The sequence below is a fragment of the Pongo abelii genome, chromosome 14 (genome assembly GCF_028885655.2).
Source record: "Pongo abelii isolate AG06213 chromosome 14, NHGRI_mPonAbe1-v2.0_pri, whole genome shotgun sequence".
Classification (NCBI taxonomy): domain Eukaryota; kingdom Metazoa; phylum Chordata; class Mammalia; order Primates; family Hominidae; genus Pongo; species Pongo abelii.
The window spans coordinates 104,975,440-105,000,398 of NC_071999.2; the positions used below are offsets into that span (position 1 = coordinate 104,975,440).

The 24,959-nt window shown below is 42.0% G+C and overlaps 1 protein-coding gene across 33 annotated transcripts in view; it reads right to left on the reverse strand.

Moving 5' to 3' along the window:
• Window positions 1-3,141: 3,141 nt before the first annotated feature.
• The window catches only part of DOCK9 (dedicator of cytokinesis 9), a 298,314-nt gene continuing 276,496 nt past the window's right edge, over window positions 3,142-24,959 (reverse strand). For 18 of the 33 annotated variants that reach the window (XM_054528568.2, XM_054528579.2, XM_063714629.1 and 15 more), the window contains 9 exons: window positions 19,959-20,081; window positions 19,136-19,249; window positions 18,432-18,467; window positions 17,444-17,590; window positions 14,681-14,891; window positions 9,970-10,160; window positions 7,072-7,172; window positions 6,798-6,936; window positions 3,142-4,404 (listed from right to left, as the gene is read on the reverse strand). In XM_054528568.2, the coding sequence (XP_054384543.1) occupies window positions 4,282-4,404; window positions 6,798-6,936; window positions 7,072-7,172; window positions 9,970-10,160; window positions 14,681-14,891; window positions 17,444-17,590; window positions 18,432-18,467; window positions 19,136-19,249; window positions 19,959-20,081 (1,185 nt within the window). In that variant the 3' untranslated portion in view covers window positions 3,142-4,281. 33 annotated transcript variants of the gene reach the window in all.

Below are 24,959 nucleotides of genomic sequence, written 5' to 3' on the forward strand. Positions count from 1 at the left end.
ACCTGTAATCCCAGCTACTCGGGAGTCTGAGGCAGGAGAACTGCTTGAATCTGGGAGGTAGAGGTTGCAGTGAGCCAAGATCACGCTACTGCACTCCAGCCTGGGCGACAGAGTGAGACTCTGTCTCAAAAAAAAAAAAAAAAAGATGTTCAACTTGTCCTGGACATTTTCCTAAATCCAGAATCAGACCTTCTCCAGGGAGACTGGTTCACAATTTGGGCACTAGTGGTGCTCAGCAGCTACTGGGTTGGTCTTTGTTTTTAGGTCTTTTCCAGTGAACCAAGTTAGGAAAAAGTGTGTGTTTAAGACAAAATACATCATGAATCCCAGTTGTTATTTCCATATCAAGTTCAGACTAAAGTGTTTTAATTTAACCCCGCTGGTCTCATAGACACATCTTTTCTTCTCCCATGTAAAAACCTGGTTCCCAATGATACCAACGGAAACACTCATTTACTCTCTGGCAATAAACATAAAACAGTCTCAGAATAAAAACCAATGCAACACTTAAACAAAACAATTACTGAAACTAGTTTTTATCAATCAACCACTTATTTACTGATTGCCACTCTTCTTGACCTGAGGGCATATCACACTATGAAAGCACAGTAAAACTGCTGTATTTTAAAGTTGTTTGAAATAATTCCTTTCTGTATGTTACCAACATAATATTATATGGTTAGGTTCATTTATCACATTTTGCTTTCAATTTCTTAGAAATTTAAAAATTCATTTGATAATTATGTAAATATTTGCATGGTTCTAAAGCCAAATCTATAAAGCAAATATTAGACAAGTTTATCTTCTAACCCTGTCCCCTGTACGTCATTCCCTCTCCCTTGCTGTAGGTAACAACTATAAAACATGTTATTTGCTTGTATACATTACTGTTATTGTGCACTTACAAATTCGTTAAGAGGGTTTATCTCGTGTTAAATGTCCTTACCACAAAATAAGGGGGCAGCACAAGGAGACTTCTGGAAGTGATGGATATATTTTACTATTTTTTTTTTTTTTTACCTCAGTTGTGGTGATGGTATCTCAGGTGTATGCGTGTCTGCTCTCATCAAATTGTATACATTATTATTATTTTTTGAGACAGAGTCTCACTTGTCACCTAGGCTGGAGTGCAGTGTGTGATTTCAGCTCACTGCAACCTCTGCTTCCTGGGGTTCAAGTGATTCTAGTTCCTCAGCCTCCCGAGTAGCTGGGACTACAGGCGCCCGCCAGCATGCCCGGCTAATTTTTGAATTTTTGGTAGAGACAGAATTCCACCATGTTGGCCAGGCCGGTCTCAAACTTCTGCCCACCTCGGCCTCCCAAAGTGCTGGGATTACAGGTGTGAGCCACCACGCCCAGCCAAATTGTATACACTAAATGAGCAGATTTTTACAGCTGCACAGTATTCCACTGTGTGGATGTACCATGGTTTATACAAACGATCCCCCATGGATGGAGATCACATTTTCTTGGAATGGAGTCACTACTTTGAGTTATATGATGAAACCATTCTGGATGGCTGCTTCTCGTCACTCAGGTTACCTTGCCATCCTGCAGTCCTGCTCTCAGCAGCTGTCCTCTGTGCAAGGGCCTGGCTCTATTTGTTCCCACCTGGCTAATATCCCGGATAAGGTCTTAACTAGAGTTTTAATTCCAGTGTTGCCTCAAAAGCAGTGTTGTGAGGGGGAAGTAGGGAGTTCCTGTTTAATGAGTACCGAGTGTGAGTTTGGGAAGATGAGTATCTGGAGATGGAGGGTGGCGATGGTTGCACAATGAGACTCTACTTGATGCCAAGGAAGCTTACACTTAAAAATTGTTAAACTGATACGTTTTATGCATATTTTACCTCAGTTAAAAGAAAGAATAAGTACGACCTATGGGAAAAAATCCCCACATTTACTGCAGAATAGCAATATAAATTCCCGAGAAAATGCTCCGCCAGGCTTTGCACATAACAAAGTGAAGATTTAATTGATATGGATGTTTCCCTGCAGGATGTTCCCAACTTAGAGATGGCTCCTCTCTCCACTCCTGTCATAAGCAAGGGTTGGTCGCCTTCCAAACTTACCTTTATCTGACATGGGCTCTTTCTAGACTTCTACTTATTACATGGTGACTTGAGTTTTATGGCTTCTAGATGAGGCGTTTATGACTAGACAATCCAGCTCAGCGCCAGGCTCTTCTCCCAGACATGCTGATGTTTGCCTTGAGGTTTATTAGCCTGGGCTGGGATGTCAGCGACACGAAACAAACGTATGCTGGGTAAGTCCCAATGGTGTCATGAGTGCATAAGTGGGCTGTGGATTCTGGTGGGTCATGGCGACCCTTTGCTACCTCTTCATCTCTTCCCAAGACCTCCTGCCTTACCATTGGTAGGTAGCAAATATTTCAGATGCCACAAGACCCTTGGCCGCTGGGTGCTCGAGGGGTGCACAGCACCCCAAGTTTTCTTTCCTTAACTGGTCATGTAAAAAGACAGCCTTTACAGCCCTTCAAGGCAAAAACCCAGCTATTTTATTTTGTTCTGTATTTTATTTAGTTCCATCATGGAACTATATGGGGCTGAGTGACAAGGAGCTGACCTACCTGCTGGGGCCACTGGGCACACCAGAAGCAGGAACAGCACCTGCAATTGGAGCCATCATATGACCCGGTTCAGGGATCCTGACCACGTGGGGCACAGGGAGTGCACCTGGCCACCTATGCACTATCCCAGAGTTCTCATCTGGAAAGCCAGTAAGCGAGGGGATAAAGATGGACGTCTTGCTACAGCCAAAGGGGAAAAGCCAGAGCTAGCGAGGTATCCACGTGAACTTGGGAGTGACTGGTATGATTTAGATCCTGACCACGGTCCGACAAAGCATTCATCCAGGTCCTCTGAAGACGTGACCCCTGCTTGTGAAATCCGTATCATGGAAACTTCCCCAAAAGCAGAGAAACTGGTATCATGCTTCCCCCGCACCCAACTTCAGCCTCCACAATGACCAGCAGTCTGTCAGTCCCGTGGTCTCTACCCACTCTTTTTCTCCCTCACTCGAGTATTTTAAAGAAAATTTCAGACCCCATGTGATTTCACTCTCAGAATGTTGGTATCCTGTTCCCTTAGGACTGCTGAACAATAAACACCCAGCAGCCACCCCAAACGGTCAGCAATGTCTTTTTAATACAGATGTGGTACAGAATGTTTAATTACAGCAGGGCAGTGATTCCAGCTAAATAAAATTAAAAACCTTTATTTTCCCAAATATAAAATTACTAAATTAATGTCTTAAAAGAAAATATAACATGGTGACAGCTTTAAAGTACACCACCATTCACCACAGGATTTATGATTTACCAATTACATACTCCACCATTTTGGCAAAAGGATGAAATTCTTAAAACTGTTTATAAACCTAATATAGTAAAGACTGTATACATCTCCATATTGCACATTTTTATGTACAAGAATAAAACATTAAAGTGTATTGCATATACTGGAACAGCACAAATTTATCACAATTAAACTTAATGCAGAAGCTCATGTGAGTATTAAAAATGTAGAAATGTAATACATATATGTACAGAATGCCAGGACTGTATTAACAATGATATGTACATAACAATATACTGTACTACTTTGTACTTTTCGGCATAGTTGTGTTTATTAATATAGGCCTTTGGTTCTAAACTGCTTGACTAGTTTTAAGCTCACATAATTCCTTAAGCTTTCATATTTTTTTAAATGCAAGGAAATGAGTATAAAAGCACTAAATCTCCCGGTTCACTGGTACAAAAATTACAATGGTCAGTTCCCTTAGGTCATCAAAAACTAGTCACAAAAATAGTTCTTGTATTCAACCTGAATGTGCCACAGGAAAAAAAAAAATATTTTCAAGATTTTCCAGTTTAGCCTCGAGGCAAAAGGTCCCCCAGGCATCAATGTCAGTGCGGCCCTCCCTGCCATGTAGATCCCAGAACCTTTTTTTTCTGTAGGCCATCTATTCTAACACTACTCTGCAAGGAAGAATAAAATCTAAGTCCAGCTCAAGAGTGTCTACCACACCTTTGTTAATACACAATGAAAACTTTGAATATTGCCAGTGAGATTTAAAAAAATATGTGCACCTTCTTACAACTCCTATAGAAAATCTGTTAAGAAATAACATTGTTCTTTATTTCCTTTCTCTCCCCTTCCCCTTGGTTCTCCCTGTGCTCGGTCTCCCCAGTGATTGGCTGTGGAAAGCATCCTGAGTTTGCAAATGACAAAGCAAGTCCCCACACATGGGCCGTGAGGTGTAATCACACGACCGAAGACGAGCTGGTCATCCCGTGAACCATTGTGCTTGTTGGAGTCCCACTAATGGCGTTGAAGATGTGAAGGGAATTCGGTAAGACGCTCGTCTTCTCCTCCAGGGGGCAGATCTTGAGGACAGAAACACAACGTTACTGAGTGCAACACAATGTTACCATACGCAATGCAATGTTGCCATGCATAACACAACGTTATCATATGCAATGCAATGTTGCCATGTGTGACACAATGTTACCAAGTGTAACAAAATGTTATAGAGTTTAAGGCAATGTTGCCATGTGCAACACAATGTTACTGAGTATAAGGACCAAGCAGATATTTCTCAAAGTGTTGCACCCCACATCACACACACAAGTCTACACTCACTCCATCATGTGAGTGATGTGCACCTGGAAAGCCTGGCTGCTGGTTTACAGAGGGAGATGTTCAGCTTATCTAGTAAATTACTGTTTTCAGGTGAGGATCATAAGGAGAAAGTCAAGAACAGCACATTTTGTTTCTTTTACAAAGCTAGTGAATGGAGAGCCTTCTACGCTCACCAGATCATAAGGCAACATGAGGTCTACCTAAGGCAATGTGAGGTCTACTTACATGTGCTTGACTGGGACACAACCTAGCCTTGACCTTGAAAAAGCCTTTAAAAATGAATTTGGAGCATTTGTGTTTCTCTCCTGCCTGCTTTTCTCGGGGTCTTACGGATTTTGTCTTGGGAGAGGGTGGCTACTCCTCTGACCCTGAACAAGTATCTTTCCATGCCCAGTGGTGCCTGGAAGGATCTGAGCGTAGGCCTTCACCTCCAGCAGAGGCTCCCCTGGAAACACCGAAAGCAAGTCTACCGCCGCCGTGGCCCTTCAGGGGTTCACAGGGGCTCAGTCTTCACAGCTGTTGGCATAATGGGAAGTTCAAGGTGCAGCTGACAGCAAGTGCATTAAATATCCCTGTACTCTGGGAGTTTAACAGTTTCACCCCATCATCTCTCACTACTTTCATCTTCTCTAGTGCCCCATGTCGGCACCCACTGACCAAACTCTCCATTCTATAGGAATCTGGAGGCTCCACAGAAAAGATCTCAAGTTTTCTCCAAAAATTGGTTCCCATGAATCCCTCCTGTTCTGCTTAATTATTCAGACATTCATTTCTCTAATCGTTTCAATTTTTTTCTACTTTTTTTTTTTGAGATGGAGTCTCGCTCTGTGGCCCAGGCTAGAGGGTAGTGGCGTGATCTTGGCTCACTGCAGCCTCCACCTCCTGGGTTCCAGCAATTCTCCTGCCTCAGCCTCCCGAGTAGCTGAGACTAGGGTGTGCGCCACTACGCCCAGCTAATTTTTGTATTTTTTAGTAGAGATGGGATTTCACCATGTTGGCCAGGCTGGTCTCGAACTCCTGACCTCAGATGATCCACCCGCTTTGGCCTCCCAAAGTGCTGGGATTACAGGAGTGAGCCACCATGTCTGGCTTCTACTTTTTAAAATGTCCAGAAGAGGGTGCTTTCCTCTGCCCATGTACTGTCATTATGCCAATGTCTGCAGTTGCTCAAACTCAAAGTAATAGCTTTTTCTGAGTCAGATTATCAGAAAAATAAAATTTAAAAATGACATTACCATCCCAGCTGAACGTGTTAGCATGGAGGAGAAAAAAAGCAAGTGAGTTAAAGCTCACACACTGACGTTCGTCTCCTGCAATGAAAATGTCCTAACTAAACTGTCAGGGGATAGGATAACTCCACAAATGGCCCTGGCTTCCACTGTGCCAGACTGAAGGACAGTAATGGAGGGGCCAGACAGAGCAGTTCTGTGTTATCAAGGTGCTAAAGTCAATTATAAAGAAAGGACAGTGACTGAGGCAGACCCCTCACAAAGAAACAATGTGGATGCTGCTCTAGGCATTCCCTGGGTACGGGTCTCCTCTGTGACAACTGAGCCCACACATAGAATCCTACTGAAGAAACCCACAGGAAGGAGATAACAGTAAAATAATCAGGGAAGATGCCCGTAGTGACAAGGAACTTAAAGGAAGAATCCACTGTGGCGCCAAGGCCCACTGTACATCATCAAAAATGGAGTCAGTCTGTATTTTTAAATGGCAAAAACATTGAATGCAACAGATAATTCCTTAAACCAGGTTGGCAAGTCCAGCTTTTTTCAAAGGATTAAAGGAATAAAGTTGTCAGAACAGTATGGATATTTTCATGTGAGTTTTTCCTTTCTTTTCTTTTTGGCTAGACGGGGGTGGGGAGAGAGAAAGCTTAGGAAACACGGCCACCTCTTAGAGCCACGAGGAGGCAGGCCCGCTCTCCCCTGCTTGCCGTAGATAACAGCATATGCGCAATCTGTTAGCTGTTCCGAAATGACCTGGGGCTAGAGCATGGCAGGAGTGTGGTATGCTACATTCTCCTTCAGATGTCACAGTTCTGGAAGGATATCAGGTGGTCTAAGTCATGATAGGGTATACTTGAAACCCCTAACCAAGGACTCCAAGTTGTTGGAGCCAGTGCAGCCCTTACCTGCTCATGCATGATTTCAGAAAGCTCCTTCGCCATTTCCCTGTAGTTGGCTTTCATTTCTTCCTGATACTCGAGCTGGTCTTCTTTAATCAGACGTTCATTTACCGCTAAGGCTTGACCGCAAGCTTCCACAAATTGCCTGGAATGGTACAGGCGGGAGAAACAAAGGAACGCAGAGGATAAGGCATGAGTCCAACCAGCAGCATCTCTCTCCCGAACGAGTACAGAAATGATCAATACTTGAAGAGAAAAAGATGCTTTCAGTGTGCTTTACCTGAAAACTTCCTTAAGCAGCTTCACTTTATTGTCAGGATATCGCTTTGTGTTTGTGTCATCTAAGAAAGCTCGTGCATATGCTAGTGGGCCAGCATTGACCTAGACAAAGAGCAAGTATTTTCAATTGCGTTAGGAAGAAAATGACCACGATCATCTGTTCAGTTTCAGTTTGCAGGCACTAAAAAGCCTGTTCACATGAGCTACTCACAATCCCTGCCTTCCAGGAACTTAAGCCCAAAAAGAAACCACAAAGCTCACTCTGTTGTACACCGCTTGATTCCATGATCTCAGCCATCTTCAGGGCACTTGTGATGATGGTTTACTTTATGTAAGAAGAAACCAATGCTTGGAAAACTTAGGGGCCTGTTCAAGTTTGAAGAGCCAATAAGCAAAACACCAGAGATCACAGCCCAGGTCTTCCAAATCCAGGTCAAGGATTCTTACTTCCAAGGTGTTTAGTCACTGGGATTTGTGCTGCACTACACTGAACTAACAGGCCAATCTGGTGAATTCAGTGAAAAATTGAAAAATGCAGTAACTATTCCAGTTTTTAAAAAACCAACTGTTCATTTCATTGAATTGTATAGACAGCCATGGGCAAACTGATTTGCTACCCTGGGATGAAGTGAGAGTTTGCGGTGTGCTGGAGAGCTAGATGTTAGGAGCAGACAGCACGGTGAGTGAACCAGAACCCTGCACCACCCTTGCAAGCAGCTAAGAAGGGTCTGCTGATTCTGGATAAGTAAGGAAAGGTAAGAACGTGGTGAGAAAGAAGGCTGGACACACTGGGATGGGAAGAAGAATATTCCAGGCATCTGAGACAGCCTGGGAAAGAACGTGACTATGTGGTCACTGCTTGATATTTCCCAGAAGGTCTGGTGAGCTTAGCAAGGAATTAGGGGAGCTCTCCGTGTGTGGTTCTGACCCATGGCAGGCAGGACTTGTCTAGCAATGGCAGGAAAACTGAGCCACAGGAACTCACACCAGATGTGGAGAGACAGGAAGGTTCCAGGTTCCAGCCACAGTGGTCAGAGGGGGACCTCTGAGCTGGGGGCAATGGGTGAACAGCCCAAGATGCGTGAGGGTGGAACTCAGCACCAGGCTGGTGCGGCGGGGGAACCATATGCATCACCTGAAGACTACCCAAATGACTGATTGTCTAAAATGATACAAGACGGTCCGTATTTGAAGAAGATAGAAAGAGGAAGGCTGATAAGACTCCATAAGGTGTAATAACAAGATCTTGGAGTGCAATGACAAGAAGCTCCACAGACAGCTGTGCCCAGTAAAGCTGCAGCGCCAGTGAGCTGCTTGATGAAACAATTACAGAAATACGCAAATAAAACGATAAAGTTAATTTCCTCTGGCTGCAACTTTGTTGTTACTTTGGTAGGTATAAGTATAAACTTAATCTTCTCATTTCAACATGGAATTTCTTGCTTTTTAAGATGATTGGGAATTTTATAAAACGCTAAGGTTACCATCAAATTAGCAGGGCATATTTTGCCTTTTACAAAGCTCAATGGTCCAGCCCTACCCTGGACTGGTGCCACACCCCTTTGGCGGCCTTTCCGTAGGGGCTGGATGTTCCAAGATCATGTTGATTGAGTGGTTTTGTTTTTAGCTACAGAAAATTGTGGCCTCTGGACCTGTTACATAATCACTCACGTTGCTGGAATACTTATGTTCACTTGCTAACTTATTTTGGCATATGTCTTTGAGACTAAAGGAAAGAGATTAAAAACATCTGTAAATGCTTTTGTGGTGAATGACACAAAAATGTTGGGCAACAACTCACGGTTCTTTAGCGTGGATCTGATGGGAAGTTGACAAAATATAATTTCAGAAAATGAACCAAAAAAACCAAAACCTATGTATTATAATCTACATGTAACTTTCATAAACATACCCTTCTTGAAAGATAAAATAGGATATACAAATACATATATACACACATGTACATATACATTATGAACAAACATGTGCTTGAACTATATACACTTAAAAATACCAGAAAGTAAGAGTCATACTTGTTACTAGAGGAAGTGATTTAACATTTACCAACTAACTAGGAAACCATGTAAGTAAGATAACTTTTTAAAAACCTCTTATTAAAGTATAATATACAAACGGGAAAGCGCATATATCACAAGTGTATATAGCTTGATGAATTTTCACAAACTGAACATATATGTTAGTATCTAGATCAAAGATGATCTTTTCAATAAATTGTGTACATCACTTGGAAGGTCATATGGAAAAAATATATTCTGACCCTCACACTATAACATATACAAAAATCAATTCCAGATGGACTGCAGACCTAGATGTGGATGCTGAGCAAGGGAGGAAAACCTAGGAGAACATCTATGAAATTTTGGAGTAGACACAGATTTCTTAAAGAGAACATAAAAATGCTACCAATAAGGAAAAACTGATTGATTGGGCTATATTAAAATAATGAATTCGTTAATCAAAAGATACCATTAAGAGAGTAAAACTTAAGGTACTTTTTTGGATACAATTTTCATAGAAAACAGCAAACAACAGTTTTATAGGAAAATCTACTGCTCTCCACACTTCTTTGTATTTAGAAGAGTCTTGATGCTTCTAATCAGGCACCCAGAATTCCCCATATACTGACAAATCAGGGTAGTGTATGAGATCTGGCTCTTGTCCCCACAGACAGTCAGTCCTCATGGGGTGGGGGGCAGGGATCATGAGGTTTCCTCCCCCTCTGATATCAGGAGAAATGTCACAGACGTTGGGGGAAGGGAGCAGGGATCACTTGGTAAACCGAGGCTCTCAAGTAGACCTTGTTAGTGGAAACGACACGCAAGTCACCCAGGGGCAAGGGCTTCCCCTGGTGCCCTCCGGCCTGCTGTGCCTGGCTCACCTGAACACTCACGCTGCCCTGGAGTTTGAGCTGAAGTTTGATCATGTCCACCTCGGCCGAGGAGCACAGCTGCCGGAGCTCTGCCACCTTCTTACTCATCTCATCAATGGCCACCTCGATGGGGTTCAGGTCAGTGTGGTGCTGGTACATGACAGGGATGCGCTTCTTCACATAAGGGAAGCAGTGTATGGCTGCAGAGGGTGAGCCCCAGAATTACTGCACGGCTTGCACGAGCTTTAGTGTTATTAAGCTGATTATTATTAGAAGTGATTATTGTAGATGTCATTATTACTTACATTTTTAAAATAAGGAACGCAAAGCTTGCCAAAGACAAATACTAGTACTTGGTGGAGCTAGAATATTGTCTTCCTTTACAGTCGTGTGTCTCATAAAGTTAAGAGAGTTGGGTCCTTGTTATCTTTTTAATGTGACAAGCGTGTCTTTAAATAAATCAGGTTATCATTCCCCACTCAAACCTTCCTTGGAAGCTCTGAGGTCTGAATGAGTTAGTGGATATAAGATGACTTTGACAACATAAAAAAGACTAAACAATTTTGAGATACTACATAACAGATTAAGTCCAGAAAATAGTTCCATAAAAATATCCTTGAGAACATTTATTTTTGTCCATAGAATAACTTTGAATCACATGCTAAGTTTGCACAAAGCTGAGAAATCAGTAGAAAATAATAAATAAGAATATATTCCTAGGGTGGGCATGGTGCTCACACCTGTAATCCTAGCACTTTGGGAGGCCAAGGCTGGTAGCTCACTTGAGCCCAGGAGTTCGAGACCAGCCTGGGCAACATGGCAAAAACGTAATTTTTGTAATTTTGTAAAAAATACAAAAATTAGCTGAGTGTGGTGGTATATGCCTGTAGTCCCAGCTACTGGGGAGGCTGATATGGGAGGCTTGAGCCCAGGAGGTCAAGTCTGCAGTGAGCTGTGATTGTGCCACTGCACTCCAGCCTGGGCTACAGAGTGAGACCCTGTCTCAAAAAAGAAAACAAAAACCACTCCCCTAAAACCCAAACCAAAAAAACACAAAGAATATACTCCTAAGCAAAGGATTTCATGAACCAGAAATTCACAAACTTTTGGAGCTGTAGTGCTAATGAAGGTATTTTGAAACTTACAGCAATGAATAAGAAATAAAAATAAAAATATTTACTTTTTCTTATATTTTTTTAACCAAAAAAACTGATTAATATTGTTTTCCTTTATCATAATGAGATACCTAAACATCAACACAAAGGAGTTAATTTAAAAATGAACAGAAAAATAGCAGGTTCTCATTTGCTATTTCACATTTCTTATTGCTCTATATAATTGAGAAATATCTATAATATTCTCACTTGACATATATTTACTAATAGGCATGTAGATATGTACTTAAAAGCTTATTTTTTTTTTTTAACAAGCAAACATCAGATGGGAGTGGTCCTGGTCTCTAGTTAGCAAGTGGCTAGGGAAGAGTTTAATTGGGAAGGACTCATCATAGGATGGGAAACAGGGCCAGCCCCTGTGAAACAAAGAGTTCCGATGGGCCACCCAGCATCTGGACAAAGGCGGAAAGCATGTCCACCCTGAGGCAACTTCATTTGTCACGTACTTATAGTCCTGTTGCCTTTTCACAATGTTTTATCAGTGAAAGGTGAAGGGTTCCCGACTTGGTTTCACAGATTTTAAGTGGTAGCACTGGGGATCCATAAAGCTCCCTGGTAGGATGGCGAGGACTCGGCCTCACTTCTCCCTAGCCAGGGAGGCAGCGCTGGCCTGGCAGAGGCCTGCTTATATTTGGACAGAGGGCTGTGCTTCAGGGGAAGAGTGGGGCTGCCTTCTTGTTTCTGAGGAAGGAGGTCAACTCCAGGTTCCCAGTCTCCTTTTACTTTGTCTGGAACACAGATCATGTTCCACCATGGGTATATTTACTCATCTGGGTACTGTTTATCATCTATCTCCTCTGGCTAGAATGCCAGCTGCACAGGCCCACAGATGTCTGTTTCATTAGCGTGCCAATGGGAACATGGTCAGTGTGCAATACATTTTGTTGAATGAATGAATGCATTACTGCCCAAATGGCTGCATGAGAGTCCAAACTGGCTCTGGAAGGTGGACAATTAGGTGACCGACTGAGCCAGCCCTTTAGAAAGGAGGACGGGGAGGGCCCAGTGATAAGTATGGTGACTGCTGGTCTATGTGTCTTGAATAGAAAGTGGAGGGCCTGAGGCTAATCCAGGTTTGGAAGACTCTGGAATAGTGACTGGGAAGAAACTCCTTGGCAAAAGTTCCATAAAAGAAGGCAGGGAGGCTTCTCCTCACCCCCCTTCTTTGGGACAGGCTCAGAAATTTCCACTGAAGGAGGCTGGAGGGTGATCATGAGGTTCTTCAAACGATCGCACAGTTACAGTCAGCTGACTGGGAACTACCCAGGAAGGTGAGCCTTTTCCTGGTGTAGAAGGCAGGGAAGGCCTGGGCTCCCTTTGACCTTTGGAAGGCCAAAGATTAGGCACCAAGCAATGCAATGGAAGAAGAACCTGAGGGGTTGATAACTTGAGGGAAAACCCTCAGGTCCAGCCTTCAGAACGCCCTGGTGTGTGTATCTAGCTCAATAGCGGATGAAATCTAGCAAAAAATGAAGAACATTCTTTCCCCTGCTTCTTACTATTTACAAAGTTATGACAATATAATGAGATACGTGTCCTAACTCGCATGTTACAGATGAGGAAACTAAGGCATAGAGAGGAAGAGTGACCTGCCCAAGGCCACACGGTGAGGCTGTGACCCAGGCCTGCAGGACCCCCAGGACAGCCTCGCCATTGCTGCGGCTGTCTCAACCCACAGCTGTGGACGGTAATCCCCAAGCCAACAACACAGGTGTCTGCCCCACCTCTCTCTGCAGTGCACTCTCTGTCCCCTTGTTCCTGCAGATACAGAGCATTGCTCATGTGCTTTATCTAATCTAAAGTAGTCTCTAACAAAATGATGAACTGTAACCCTGGAGAAATGTGCCCTGGGAAAACAGCCTATGGTAATGAAGGTTTATGAATCCGTAGACTGCCTTAACAATAACCATACTAAAAAATCCTGACCCTGACTCAGCAGTGAACTAGGTTTATTAAAGGCAGCAGTTCTCTAATCTGAGCATGCACCAGGATAACCAGGAGGGCCTGTTGAACACAAAGAGCTTGGCCCCGCCCCCAGAGTTTCTGAGCCAGCAGTTTCGGAGGTGGGGGCCTGGAACTTCCATCTCTAACAAGTTCCCTGGGGGTGCTGATGCTGCTGGTCCTGGACCAACCTTGGGTAACCACTGACTTAAAGGGTCTGAAGGAAAGTCATCACAGCTGAACCATAAACACTGTAAGCTGGTGATTCCCATAAAGTGATTCCATCTCGAAGTGCAGTTATTTGGCTTAATGAGAATTTGCTACTGATGTGTGCATTAAAAAATAATTAAATTATTTGGGGTGGGGTGATGTTTGTGAGGACAATACTATTTGTGCTTTATATATGCTGTCTTCTTATTTTACAAGCAGGATTAGGGACACTTTAAGAACACAGTTTTGTTTTAACTTTTATCTTATTTCCCTCATAGGGAGTGTGAAAAGCTCCCTGCAATACGCTGTCCTGGGCTAATTCATAAAAACCTGTATATATATTTTTTTTTTGTAAGAGCTTTACTGAGATATAAACCCCACGCCATCCAATCTGTCTTTTTAAAGCATACACTTCGCCGGCGAGAGCTGATAAGCACCTGGGTGCAGCATCTCCACAGCGCTCCTTCCGCTTATTATGATAGTGCATATTACTACCCAGACAGAAACTCAACAACCCCAACTTCCGGGGAGCAGGCCCTTTCCTGGTCTGACTTAACTAGGGCCACTCTTTGGAAGACGTGTGGTGAAAACTGGCACACCTGGCATTCTGAACGGCCCTCCCACTGATATTTCTTGGTCAAGAACGCATTTTATGTTAGGTTACCCCACTGATGTCACTGACCCTAACGAGGCAGGGATGGGTCAAGCTCTCCCACAGAAGGTAAAAATCACCCCAAGATGACTGGACACTTGCCAGGGACCGGGAAATGATGCAAAACACATTTCCCAGAGTGGGTTATCACTGGCTAAACAGTGCCAAAGGGATCAGTGAAAACTGCCTAAGCTGAACTCGTGGACAACCACCAAACGCAGTGAGCTTCCTGGCAGAGGAGGCATTCAAGTGGCAGCTGGCCAGCCCCCAGAGGCGATGATGTGGGGCGATCCAAGCTCACATCCCATTTACTCACAGCCTGAGACTGCTGAGCAGGTCCGTGCTAGAACCTGAGACAGGTGTGTAAGACGGGTCCCTCCCTGTGCGGAGACCCAGCACTAGGTGTGGCTGCTGGACCTGGAGTCCATAAGTCACCTTAGACTGTGTGCAAAAGCATCTGGGCACATAAGGCCCGCCATTTTCATCAGATTCTCAGAAGGGTAAGTGACCTTAGATTGGATATGAGCTTCTGGTCTTGTGGAAGAAGGAAGTGTCAACAGATAAACAGAAAAACATCCCAAGTATTCAAAAGGAAGCACTAGATAAATGTGAAACTGAATGGGCGCGGGGGTGGCTAACTGAGCTCGAAAGGCCCTTCCAGTCCTGAAGCTTCTGAATCCCTCTGGACAGCTCTTCAGCGAGGCGTCCGGGCTCATGTCCACGCGGCTTCTGGGGCCCATACCTGTCAGGATGGTGCGCCGTTTGCACTGCTCTTCCACCCCGCCCTGCCTCTTCCCGGTCTGCGTAAATGGCATCTCAAACATGAAGCGGCGGATGTTGTGGGATCTCTCAAACTCTGTTTTCCTTTCTTGCAACTCTTTTTCGTCAAAGAAGGGGATGACGTGAGTCACCTGGATGTACGCATACTTGGAATCCAGATCCTTAGGGTTGACCTTTAATTGAAACAGCACAATGGGAGATAGGTGCTCCGTGAAGGAATCACTCAGTCCTTACCTACGTGGTATTTTCCAACATTTTATTAATAAATATAATGGAGAAAAGAGTACAACAAACATCCACATATCCACCACTTGGATTAACAACTGCTAGCAGTTTGCTATATTTGTTTCAAATATACATACACATACACCTATGTATGTACACATACACCTATGTATGTACACACACACCTATGTATGTGCACACACACCTATGTATGTGCACACACACCTATGTATGTGCACACACACACAGACATACAGACTTTTTTTTTTCCGGTGGAACCATTTCAAAGTAAGTGGTACATGTCAGGATACTATAGTCAGCTTCTCCTAAAAATAAGGACATTTGCTTCTATAATCGCAATACATTATCATGCCTACCCAAATTAACACTGATTCCCTAATACCATCCAATACCCAGTCTGTATTAACATTTTCTCAATGTTTCTGGAAAAAAACATTTTCCAGAATGTTAGTTATAGATATTTGTGTTTGGATCAGAATCTAATCAACAATCACACTTTACATTTAGTTGTTATGTCCCTAGTCATGTTTAATTTAGAAGAATTCCCTATCATTCATTTTTCCCATAACATTGAATTTTTTTATTTTTTATTTCTTTTTGAGACAGAGTTTCGCTCTTGTTGCCCAGGCTGGAGTGCAATGGCACAATCTCAGCTCACTGCAACCTCTGCCTCCAGCATTCAAGCGATTCTCCTGCCTCAGCCTCCTGAATAACTGTGACTACAGGTGTGTGCCACCATGCCCAGCTAATTTTATATTTTTAGTAGAGACACGGTTGCTCCATGTTGGTCAGGCTGGTCTCGAACTCCCGACCTCAGGTGAACTGCCCTCCTTGGCCTCCCGAAGTGCTGGTTTTCTTATTCAATGACCTGCAGTCTGGATTTCTCTGATTGTTTCTTAAACTGCGTTTTTAATATATTTGACTTAGAGAGATAAATGTTTATTTTAGGAATAATGTTTGGAAGCTAGGCCTCCAAATTATCATTAATCTACAGACAGCTGAGATTAGATGCAACAGCTGCAGATCAATTAATTTAATACAGGTACAGATTAATCTAGACTAATCTAATGATAAATTTAGTTTCTGTTTAACACATAAATGCTTTTAAAACCACATTGCTAGAATTGGTGGTACTTTCATTTCTGTGACATGATAGAGAATTAAACATAGGCATTTCCTATGCAGAAACAAAAGCTAATTTATCAGGAAGACAAATCAACAAATCAATTTTGCACATTTTAATTGTATTTAACCTTCTAGAGCAATAAAAAGGGACACAAAAGAAATGACTGTGCAGAGCACATAGAGACCATACTGGTATAAGGCAGGCAAATGAAAGAGAACTGTTCTCAAAACAGAGATGATTGTGAAGAAAAATGAAAAACAGATGGAAAAGTGCCTGAAACTTTAGAAGAAAATACATAAAGTCATAGAAAGTTATTATTTGGGCCAGACTCGGTGGCTCACGCCTATAATCCTAGCACTTTGGGAGGCTGAGGCAGGCAGGTCACTTGAGGTTGGGAGTTGGAGAGCAGCCTGGCCAACATGGTGAAACCCTGTCTCTACCAAAAATACAAAAATTAGCCAGGCGTGGTGGTGTGCTCCTGTAATCCCAGCTACTCGGGAGGCTGAGGCACGAGAATCTCTTGAACCCAGGAGGCAGAGATTGCAGTGAGCTGAGATCGCGTCACTGCACTCCAGCCCAGGTGACAGAGCCAGACTCCATCTCAAAAACAAAAAAAGTTATTATTTGTATTTTAGAAAAAGCCATTTGGCCATTCATTCTAATTGTATCCAAACCTATTAAAACTTAACTTTCTTTAGCATGAATAATTTAAAGGCAGTGGGAGTGAAACCGTCTTGCCCCATGTTTCACCTTCAGGAAGCAGAGGGAGACCTGACCTCCTGGAGATGTCCTGAGGAGGGTGGGACACACAAAGGTACAGGACAAAGGTGCAGGTTCCAAAAGGGTCTTCATGAGAACAGAATGCCAGAGGACAGCTCTCCAAGCAGAAAATGATCGCCATTCCCACAGTCACGCTGTTGGGGAGTTCATTCCTTGGCCTGTCCATGTGTCCATTCACCCATCCGCCCATCTGTTCACCTGTCCTTACATCCAGCCGTCAGTGACAGAGTGGCAAGTCATGTGCTACGTGCAGGGAGAGGTGCAATGAGTAGCAAAGCCACGGGCCTCATTGTGTCAGAGTTTCTAAATAGCTGGACTAAAAATGACATATCCTGTCAGATGTTAATTATTTTGTAAAATTAGATGTTTTAAAAATTAGGCGATAAAGATTTTTTAATGTCAAGCATATAATGGAAAGCACTAAAGGTATTAGGAAGAAAATACACCTGCCACTCACGGCCAACGATCCTTAATATTTTTCTTGAGTTTTTTTAAATATACATTTAAAAATATATAATATGTAATCAATCACAACATTACATTGCTATGAAACTTATCCAAACATGGTCATACCTTGCCAGAATCCTGTATCATTTTGACATTTTCAGAACCAAATTTATCCGAGTACAGTTTAAGGAGTCTCTGAGAAATTTCCGACAGCGGTGTGAGTTTGGGTTCCTTGTAAATATACTCCTTTCCATCTTCATCTTCAAAGAATCCCTGTGACATAAAGCACAATTAGAGCTATCTCCGAATGTAAGCCCAAGGCTTACCACCTAGGAAGCGTTCTTTTATTACAAGGGGGGAAAAAAAAAGGAATGAGTCTAAAAATCCTACTTAAATGGGTTTTCTGATGAGAAAGAAAATGCTAGTAACATGAAGTCTAGGTGCAAAGATAAAGGAAAAACACAAAATTGCAAACTTATTCAAGAATGCAGTCATTAAGTGTTGAGTGAAATGAGAGATTCTGGATACAAGACTGCGCTGTCCCAGGGAAGTCTAATGGGAGTCAAGCCTGTTTCACTTTCCCAAGAAGCAGAACTCACTAGAAAATGATGAGCAGCCCACGACAGGCAGGCTCAGAAGTGGACACGCCTCCCTTCTCCTGATGGTTCCCATGCACACAGGATTTTACGGCATGAACTGAAGCATTTGGGGGTCTGGAGCAGGTTTAGTAAAAGTTATGTAAAGCTTGTATAAATTGTATTCTGTTTTACCGATGAGAAAAAAATATTAAAGACCTGTAGCTCAATATCAGAAAATATTTTCATATCACCAGTCATCATCTGTTTTAGCACCAATCATGTTTGACTACAAGGCTTAGAATTGCATGGGAAGTGAAAAAGGTTGAAAATTAAAAAGTCCAACTGGGGTTAATGTTTAAAAGAAAAATTTTTAAAGTTTCTCATGTAAATTAAGAGAGAGAAAATGGTGCACAAAACAGTAAAAAAAAAAAAAAAATGCAAGCTAGCATGAAACAAAAAACATCCACATCAAACTAGGAGTTTAGATGCAGTAATTTCACTATATTACTTGCTTTTTAGGCATTTACTGTAATTACCTCCACATCTGTTTCACTGTCTGTAAACTGGTATTGCTATAAAGTTATAAAAGACAATAACAGAATAAATTGTAGGTTATATAATGCTCATAGAAAACCACACGCCCTAAATATATGTATTATAATTTATACCATTTAATAATGTTAGAGACTTGAAGGTTAAAATTTAAGTTAAATTTAGATAAACCCTTTTCTATAGGGTTTCTGAAATACTGTAACTGTAAATATACTTGTGGAGATATTATATTACAAAGGATAAAGATGCACAGGCACAAAGGACACCAGGAAGTCTTAATTTTGGTTTAAAACATGCAATATAGATATATAAGAAAACAGGTGATTTATTTCTGTAAGTGGAATAAAATGTTAATTTTTTTGGAGTTTGTAATAACTAGACAGATAAACATACAGACTTGAAAAGGAAACTTGCAAACCACACTGAAGTACCAAAGATGTTGCTAAGAATGTCTTATGGAGGAAGAACTTACCGCTGCCTTAAGAAAGTAATAAAGAAAAGACAGGAAGAAAGAAAAAAAGCAGAAAGTTTACTACTGAGGAAGATAAGAATCATACTAAATATGACAAATTCATCAAATTAGCAATTACAGAAAACAGAGAATTTATAAGATATAACTTTATTATAGTTTTTTTTTTTTTTTTTTTAAAGGACTTAGGACAGTCTGCAGAATGGACAGGAGGCTCACCTGCCCAAAGAAGGCTACCCGGAAGTAGGTCCCCAGAAGCCTGCGGCCCGAGTGCATGACCTCGGTCACTTTGCTGTAGGCCCGGTGCAGCGTGTCATACAGATGGGCCAGCCTCTGGAAAGCAGAACAAAGCCCATTTCTTCCCATGTGCAAACAGAAGAATCGATTTTGAAATAACAAATGTGATAATGGAGGTGAAAAGTCCTTGAACTTGAATAAAAATACACACACACACATTTTGGCTGCACAACTTGTAGTGATCATTAATGAATGGTAACATTTCCTACCCAAAGGCCAGCCCACATGTGAGGACCCATCACATTTCCACATTAGAGTAAGCAAACCCTGTTTTCAAATTAAGGCACGATGTCAGAGATGGTTCTCCAGTGTGACTCTTGGCCTTTGCTTTTCCTGCTCCATTTGATATACCTAGAGAAACTGGGTGACCTCCCAAGCCCAGGATGGACGGAAGGGACACCATTTTTTCACGCAGGTGGAGTAAGGAAGAGTTCTGAGAAAAGGGACACCTGGTGATCACAAAACTCTGTTCATGGCAGCCTTTCAAAAGTGGAGTGCCGGGTGGTCACCCTGTAGTTTGACATGTGGGGGTCTCCACAGAGGCGGGGCCCAGGTCTGGGTGATACCCGATGACTATTTGGAGATGATGACTGGCCACCACCTTCAGCGTAACGTGGAGGGTCAGAGACTCACCCACTCATCACTGGCCTGTGGCCTGCTTCCTCTCTCGCACATACGCAGATCTGGGTAAATGTCACAGCGTCATGCTCTCAAACAAGAAAAAAACAAAAAGGCACTCCCATACCTCAAAATCCCTCCGCTTCTCATAAATGGGGATGATGAGTTTGTAGATGTCGGCGATGAGCTCATAGCGCTCGGCTTTCCAGAGTCCATCTGCGCATTGCTCAAGGAGCTCCATCAGCACGTCCTGATCAAAGAGGAGGGCCAACAGCATGAGAAGAGCATTACGGGGAATGTGACATGGCACCCCTCGCAGAATGCTAAGTGCTTCTGCGAGGAGGAACTTTTCACAACAGACAACATGTGTCAACACTCACTTCCACACTTATAACTACATTCTTTTTTAGGGAGCCATTTTTTCATCACCACATTCTTTTTTAGGGAGCCATTTTTTCAATCATGGCCACAAGCAAAAACGAAAAAGGATCACCCTCCACAACTGCGTAATACGTGGAAAAACTGACACTGATACCATCACAGGGGCTCTCAATTTTTGTTCCTAGTTGTCTTAATAAATATCATCCAGAAATTTGTTTTTCTTTTCTGAGAAACAATGACAATGCTAAGACATGGAGCCTTACTAAGCATGATTTTAACACAAATTAAAGGGATTTAGTGATGGAGTGTGGTGGGCACCGTGCCTGCTTCACCTTGGACATTTCTACCAATTGAAGTTTGGGTAGTTACTCTGCTTCCACTAAAGCCCTTGAACTTTGGAGGAAGTTAACACTACCTATGGCTCAAGAATTGTGGCCTGGACTTACACTAATCAGCACAAATCTATTTCCTGGCCACAGTCATTACTTCATCGTGGGTGGACGTGTGATCTAAGCAGGCCAATCAGGGTGAATTTTAGGACCCCAGCTTGGAATTCTGAGAAATGCTCCTACCAGACTGTAGCTTGGCTGAGCTGGCATTCATCTCATGGCCATGGAAGGGGGCCTGTCTGCCTTAGTAGCAGAGTGAAGGGCCTCCCTTCTGCTGCTCAGCAAAGTGATCGTGTCATGAATAACTCTGTTAAAGGTTTGGATTGATTGATGTTAATCTCTCCGTGCAATTTCCCAGTGGGATCCAATACTTGATCTCTAATGTTTAAGCCCATTTTAGAAGGGTTTCATTAATGATGCTGAATTAATTTTAATTTGTTGATTTATTATAAATAGCTTTGGTAAAGTGTCTATTCAAATCTTTTGCTCATTTTTCTACTGGATTGCTTATTTTATTATTGAATTTTGAGAGTTCTTTATATAGTGTGGATAAAAGTCCTTTACCAGATAGGTGATGATTTGTAACTATTTCTCTCAATCTGTGGTTTGTCTCTAGGTTTTTTTTTTAATATTAAATTTAATTTAGCTTTTTTGAGACTGGGTCTTGCTCTGTTGCCTAGGCTGGGGTACAGTGGCATGATCTTGGCTCACTGTAACCTCTGCCTCCCAAGTAGCTGGAATTACAGGTGTGCACCATCACGCCCGACTAATTTTTTGTATTTTTGGTAGAGATGGGGTTTCATCATGTTGGCAAGGCTGATCTTGAACTCCTGCCCTCATGTGATTAGCCTCAGCCTCCAAAAGTGCTGGGATTACAGACGTGTGCCACAGTCCCCAGCCTATGTCTAGGTTTTCTTAACAGTGTCTTTTAAAGAGCAGAAGTTTTTAATTTTACAAAGTTTATCAAGTTTTTATTTTCTGGATTGTGCTTTATATGTTATATTTAAGAAATATTTATCTAACCCAGGTTCACAAAGATTTTCTCTTATGTTTTTTTCCAGAAGCTTTATAGTTTTACATTTTACATTTTAGACTATGATCCATTTTGGGTTATTTTCTAATGAAGTGTAAATATTCTTTTTTACATATGTATATCCTATTGTTTCAATACCATTCAATGAGAGACTATGTTTTCTCTATTGGATTGCCTTTGAAGCTCTGTCAAAAATCAACTGATCATAAGTGTGTGGGTCCATTTCTGGACTCTCTGTTTTGTTCCATTGATATATGTGCCCATCCTTGTGCCAAACCACAGGGTATTTTTTATGCTACTGTAAATAGCACTGTTTTAAAATTTTGATGATCACTTTAAAGGAAAGTGCTTTGTTTGAATAAGATTAAATATCACCCAGCTTGTTTCTAAAAATTATATTAAGTAATCATGAACTATACAGTAAAACCATAGTATAAGAATGAAGAAGGTTAATTTTTGTATACTAATCTTGTATCCTGTGATCTTGCTATATTGACTTAACAGTTTTAGTAGCTTATTTTCCAAGTTCTTTGGGATTTTGTCTTTATAACTATGTCTTATGTGAATATGGAAAGATTTATTTCTTTTTCTTGCCTTACTACACTGGCTAGAACCTCCAGCATGATATTGAATAGTCAGTAAAGCAGGTATTATGGTCTTGTTCCCAATTTTAGGGGCAAAGCATTCAGTCTTTCACAATGAAATATGACGGTAGCTATAGGTTTTCTGTAGACAGTCTTTTTGTTTTCAGGTTAAGGAAGTTCCTTCTATTCCTTGTTCTTTTTTTTAAAATTATGAATAGATGTTGAATTTTGTCAAATACTCTTTATGCATCTACTGAGAAAATCATACGGTTTTTCCTATTTATTCTGTTGATATGATGAATTAATTTGATTGGCTTTTCAATGCAGAGCCAACTATGCACTCCCAGAACAAACCCTACGTGGTCATGCTGCATTTCTCTGTTTTATGTATTGCTAGATTCAATTTACTAATATATTTTTTTAATTTTAATTTTTTAATTTTTTTTTTTTTTTTTTTTGAGACAGAATTCCACTGTTGTTGCCCAGGCTGGAGTGCGACAGCATGATCTTGGCTCACCACAACCTCTGCCTCCCGGGTTCAAGCAATTCTCCTGCCTCAGCCTCTCAAGTAGCTGGGATTACAGGCATGTGCCACCATGCCCGGCTAATTTTTTGTATTTTTAGTAGAGACAGGGCTTCTCTATGTTGGTCAGGCTGGTCTTAAACTCCCGACCTCAGGTGATCTGCCCACCTCAGCCTCCCAAAGTGCTGAGATTACAGCATGAGCCACTACACCCAGCCTTCAATTTGCTAATATTTTATTAAGGGTCTATAGTTGCTTTTGAAAAAGTTTATACCCTTCACAATACTGTAAATGAAGGGCAAGGCCTGTGTTTTTCATTACCAGCCCTAATGTTTCACTACAGGACTAATGCCTACAAAGATTACAGATTCAAAGTAAATAAACATTTCTAAAGCAGTTGTGACTCAATTTACCAGAAAACGCTATCTAAGCAAGACCATTTACCTCCTATATCATATTTATAGCACACGAGTCATAAAAGTGTCATTGTGTGACTGAACTCTGTACCGGTGCTTATTAAAAGGTACATCAGTTTTCTCCTGCTTTTATTGCAGGTCTCATAAATACAAACACTAAAGCCAGATACATGTAGTAACCACCATAGCAGCAAAAGACACGAAGAAATCAGAAAAGGTTTTCACACCAACTCTTTTCCTTTGTATCTGTATTATAAAGAAGTACGTCTTTTTTTGTTTTTGTTTTTAAGACAAGAGTCTCATTCTGTCACCCAGACTGGAGTGCAGTGGCACAATCTTGGCTTACTGCAACCTCTGCCTCCTGGATTCAAGTGATTCTCCTGCCTCAGCCTCCCAAGTAGCTGGGATTACAGGCGTGTGCTACCATGCCCAGCTAATTTTTGTATTTTTAGTAGAGACAAGGTTTCATCACATTGGCCAGGCTGGTCCCAAACTCCTAACCTCAAGTGATCCACCCACCTCGGCCTCCCTAAGTGTTCATGCCTATAATCCCAGCACTTTGGGATCCCAGGCACGGTGGGCGGATTGCTTGAGCTCAGGAGTTCAAGACAAACCTCAGCAACATAGTGAAATCCCATCTCTATAAAAAATACAAAAAAATTAGCTGGTCATGGTAGTACATGCCTGTAGTCCCAAGTACTTGGGAGGCTGAGGTGGGAGAATGACTTCAGCCCAGGAGGAGGAGGTTGCAGTGAACTGAGATCGCACCACTGCACTCCAGCCTGGGTGACAGTCAGATTCTGTCTCAAAATAAAATAAAATAAAATAAAATAACCTTAATTTTTACTAGGCTGTATAATCTATGTAATCCCACAGGGTCTCATACACATTGGGTAGTCCAGTATCTATCAGATGAGTGAATCAATTGTGTACTTTTCTTAGTAATATTAACGATATTACTAGATAATAATAGCTGTCCTTGTCTGTAAGAAGCTAAGATTCCCTTTACCAAAGCCTTGCATTTCTGGCATATCTTAGGTCAAAGACATTGCCAGCGTGTATTTACTATCTTTACTCTCAGCGGTGTTGTGGGACTGCAGTAGAGGTGGAAGAATTCTAAGAGGACCCAGCTTCCCATGGGGAAGACATATTGTATAACAAGGCATCCTTCTGATAATGAAACCATCAAGGGCATGGAACTTTTCCCATTTTAAAACTGTCCTTAGGTTTACTTACAGACTAATCATTTGGCCCCTTCAGTTCTCATTTTTGGGCCTTTTCAAAGAGAAACGTAAAGTTTTTTTGTTTGTTTGTTTGTTTTGTTTTTTTTGAGACGGAGTCTCCCTCTGTCGCCCAGGCTGCAGTGCAGTGGCACGATCTCGGCTCACTGCAAGCTCTGCCTCCCGGGTTCATGGCCATTCTCCTGTCTAAGCCTCCCGAGTAGCTGGGACTATAGGTGCCCGCCGCTGCACCCGGCTAATTTTTTGTATTTTTAGTAGAGATGGGGTTTCACCGTGTTAGCCAGGATGGTCTCAATCTCCTCACCTCGTGATCCACCCGCCTTAGCCTCCCAAAGTGCTGGGATTACAGGCGTGAGCCACCGCGCCCGGCCAAGAAATGTAAAGTTTTTGTGGAAAACTACAACCAGCCCACTAGTAAGCCATGGTCCACACAGTAGATGTAAATCTACAATGACACCCTGTCCATTGTGGATCAGATTGGAGACATAAAGAGTCTTAACTCCACGCCATACCAGTTATAGCATAATAATAATCTGGTACAATTTTAATGCAATCTCATTA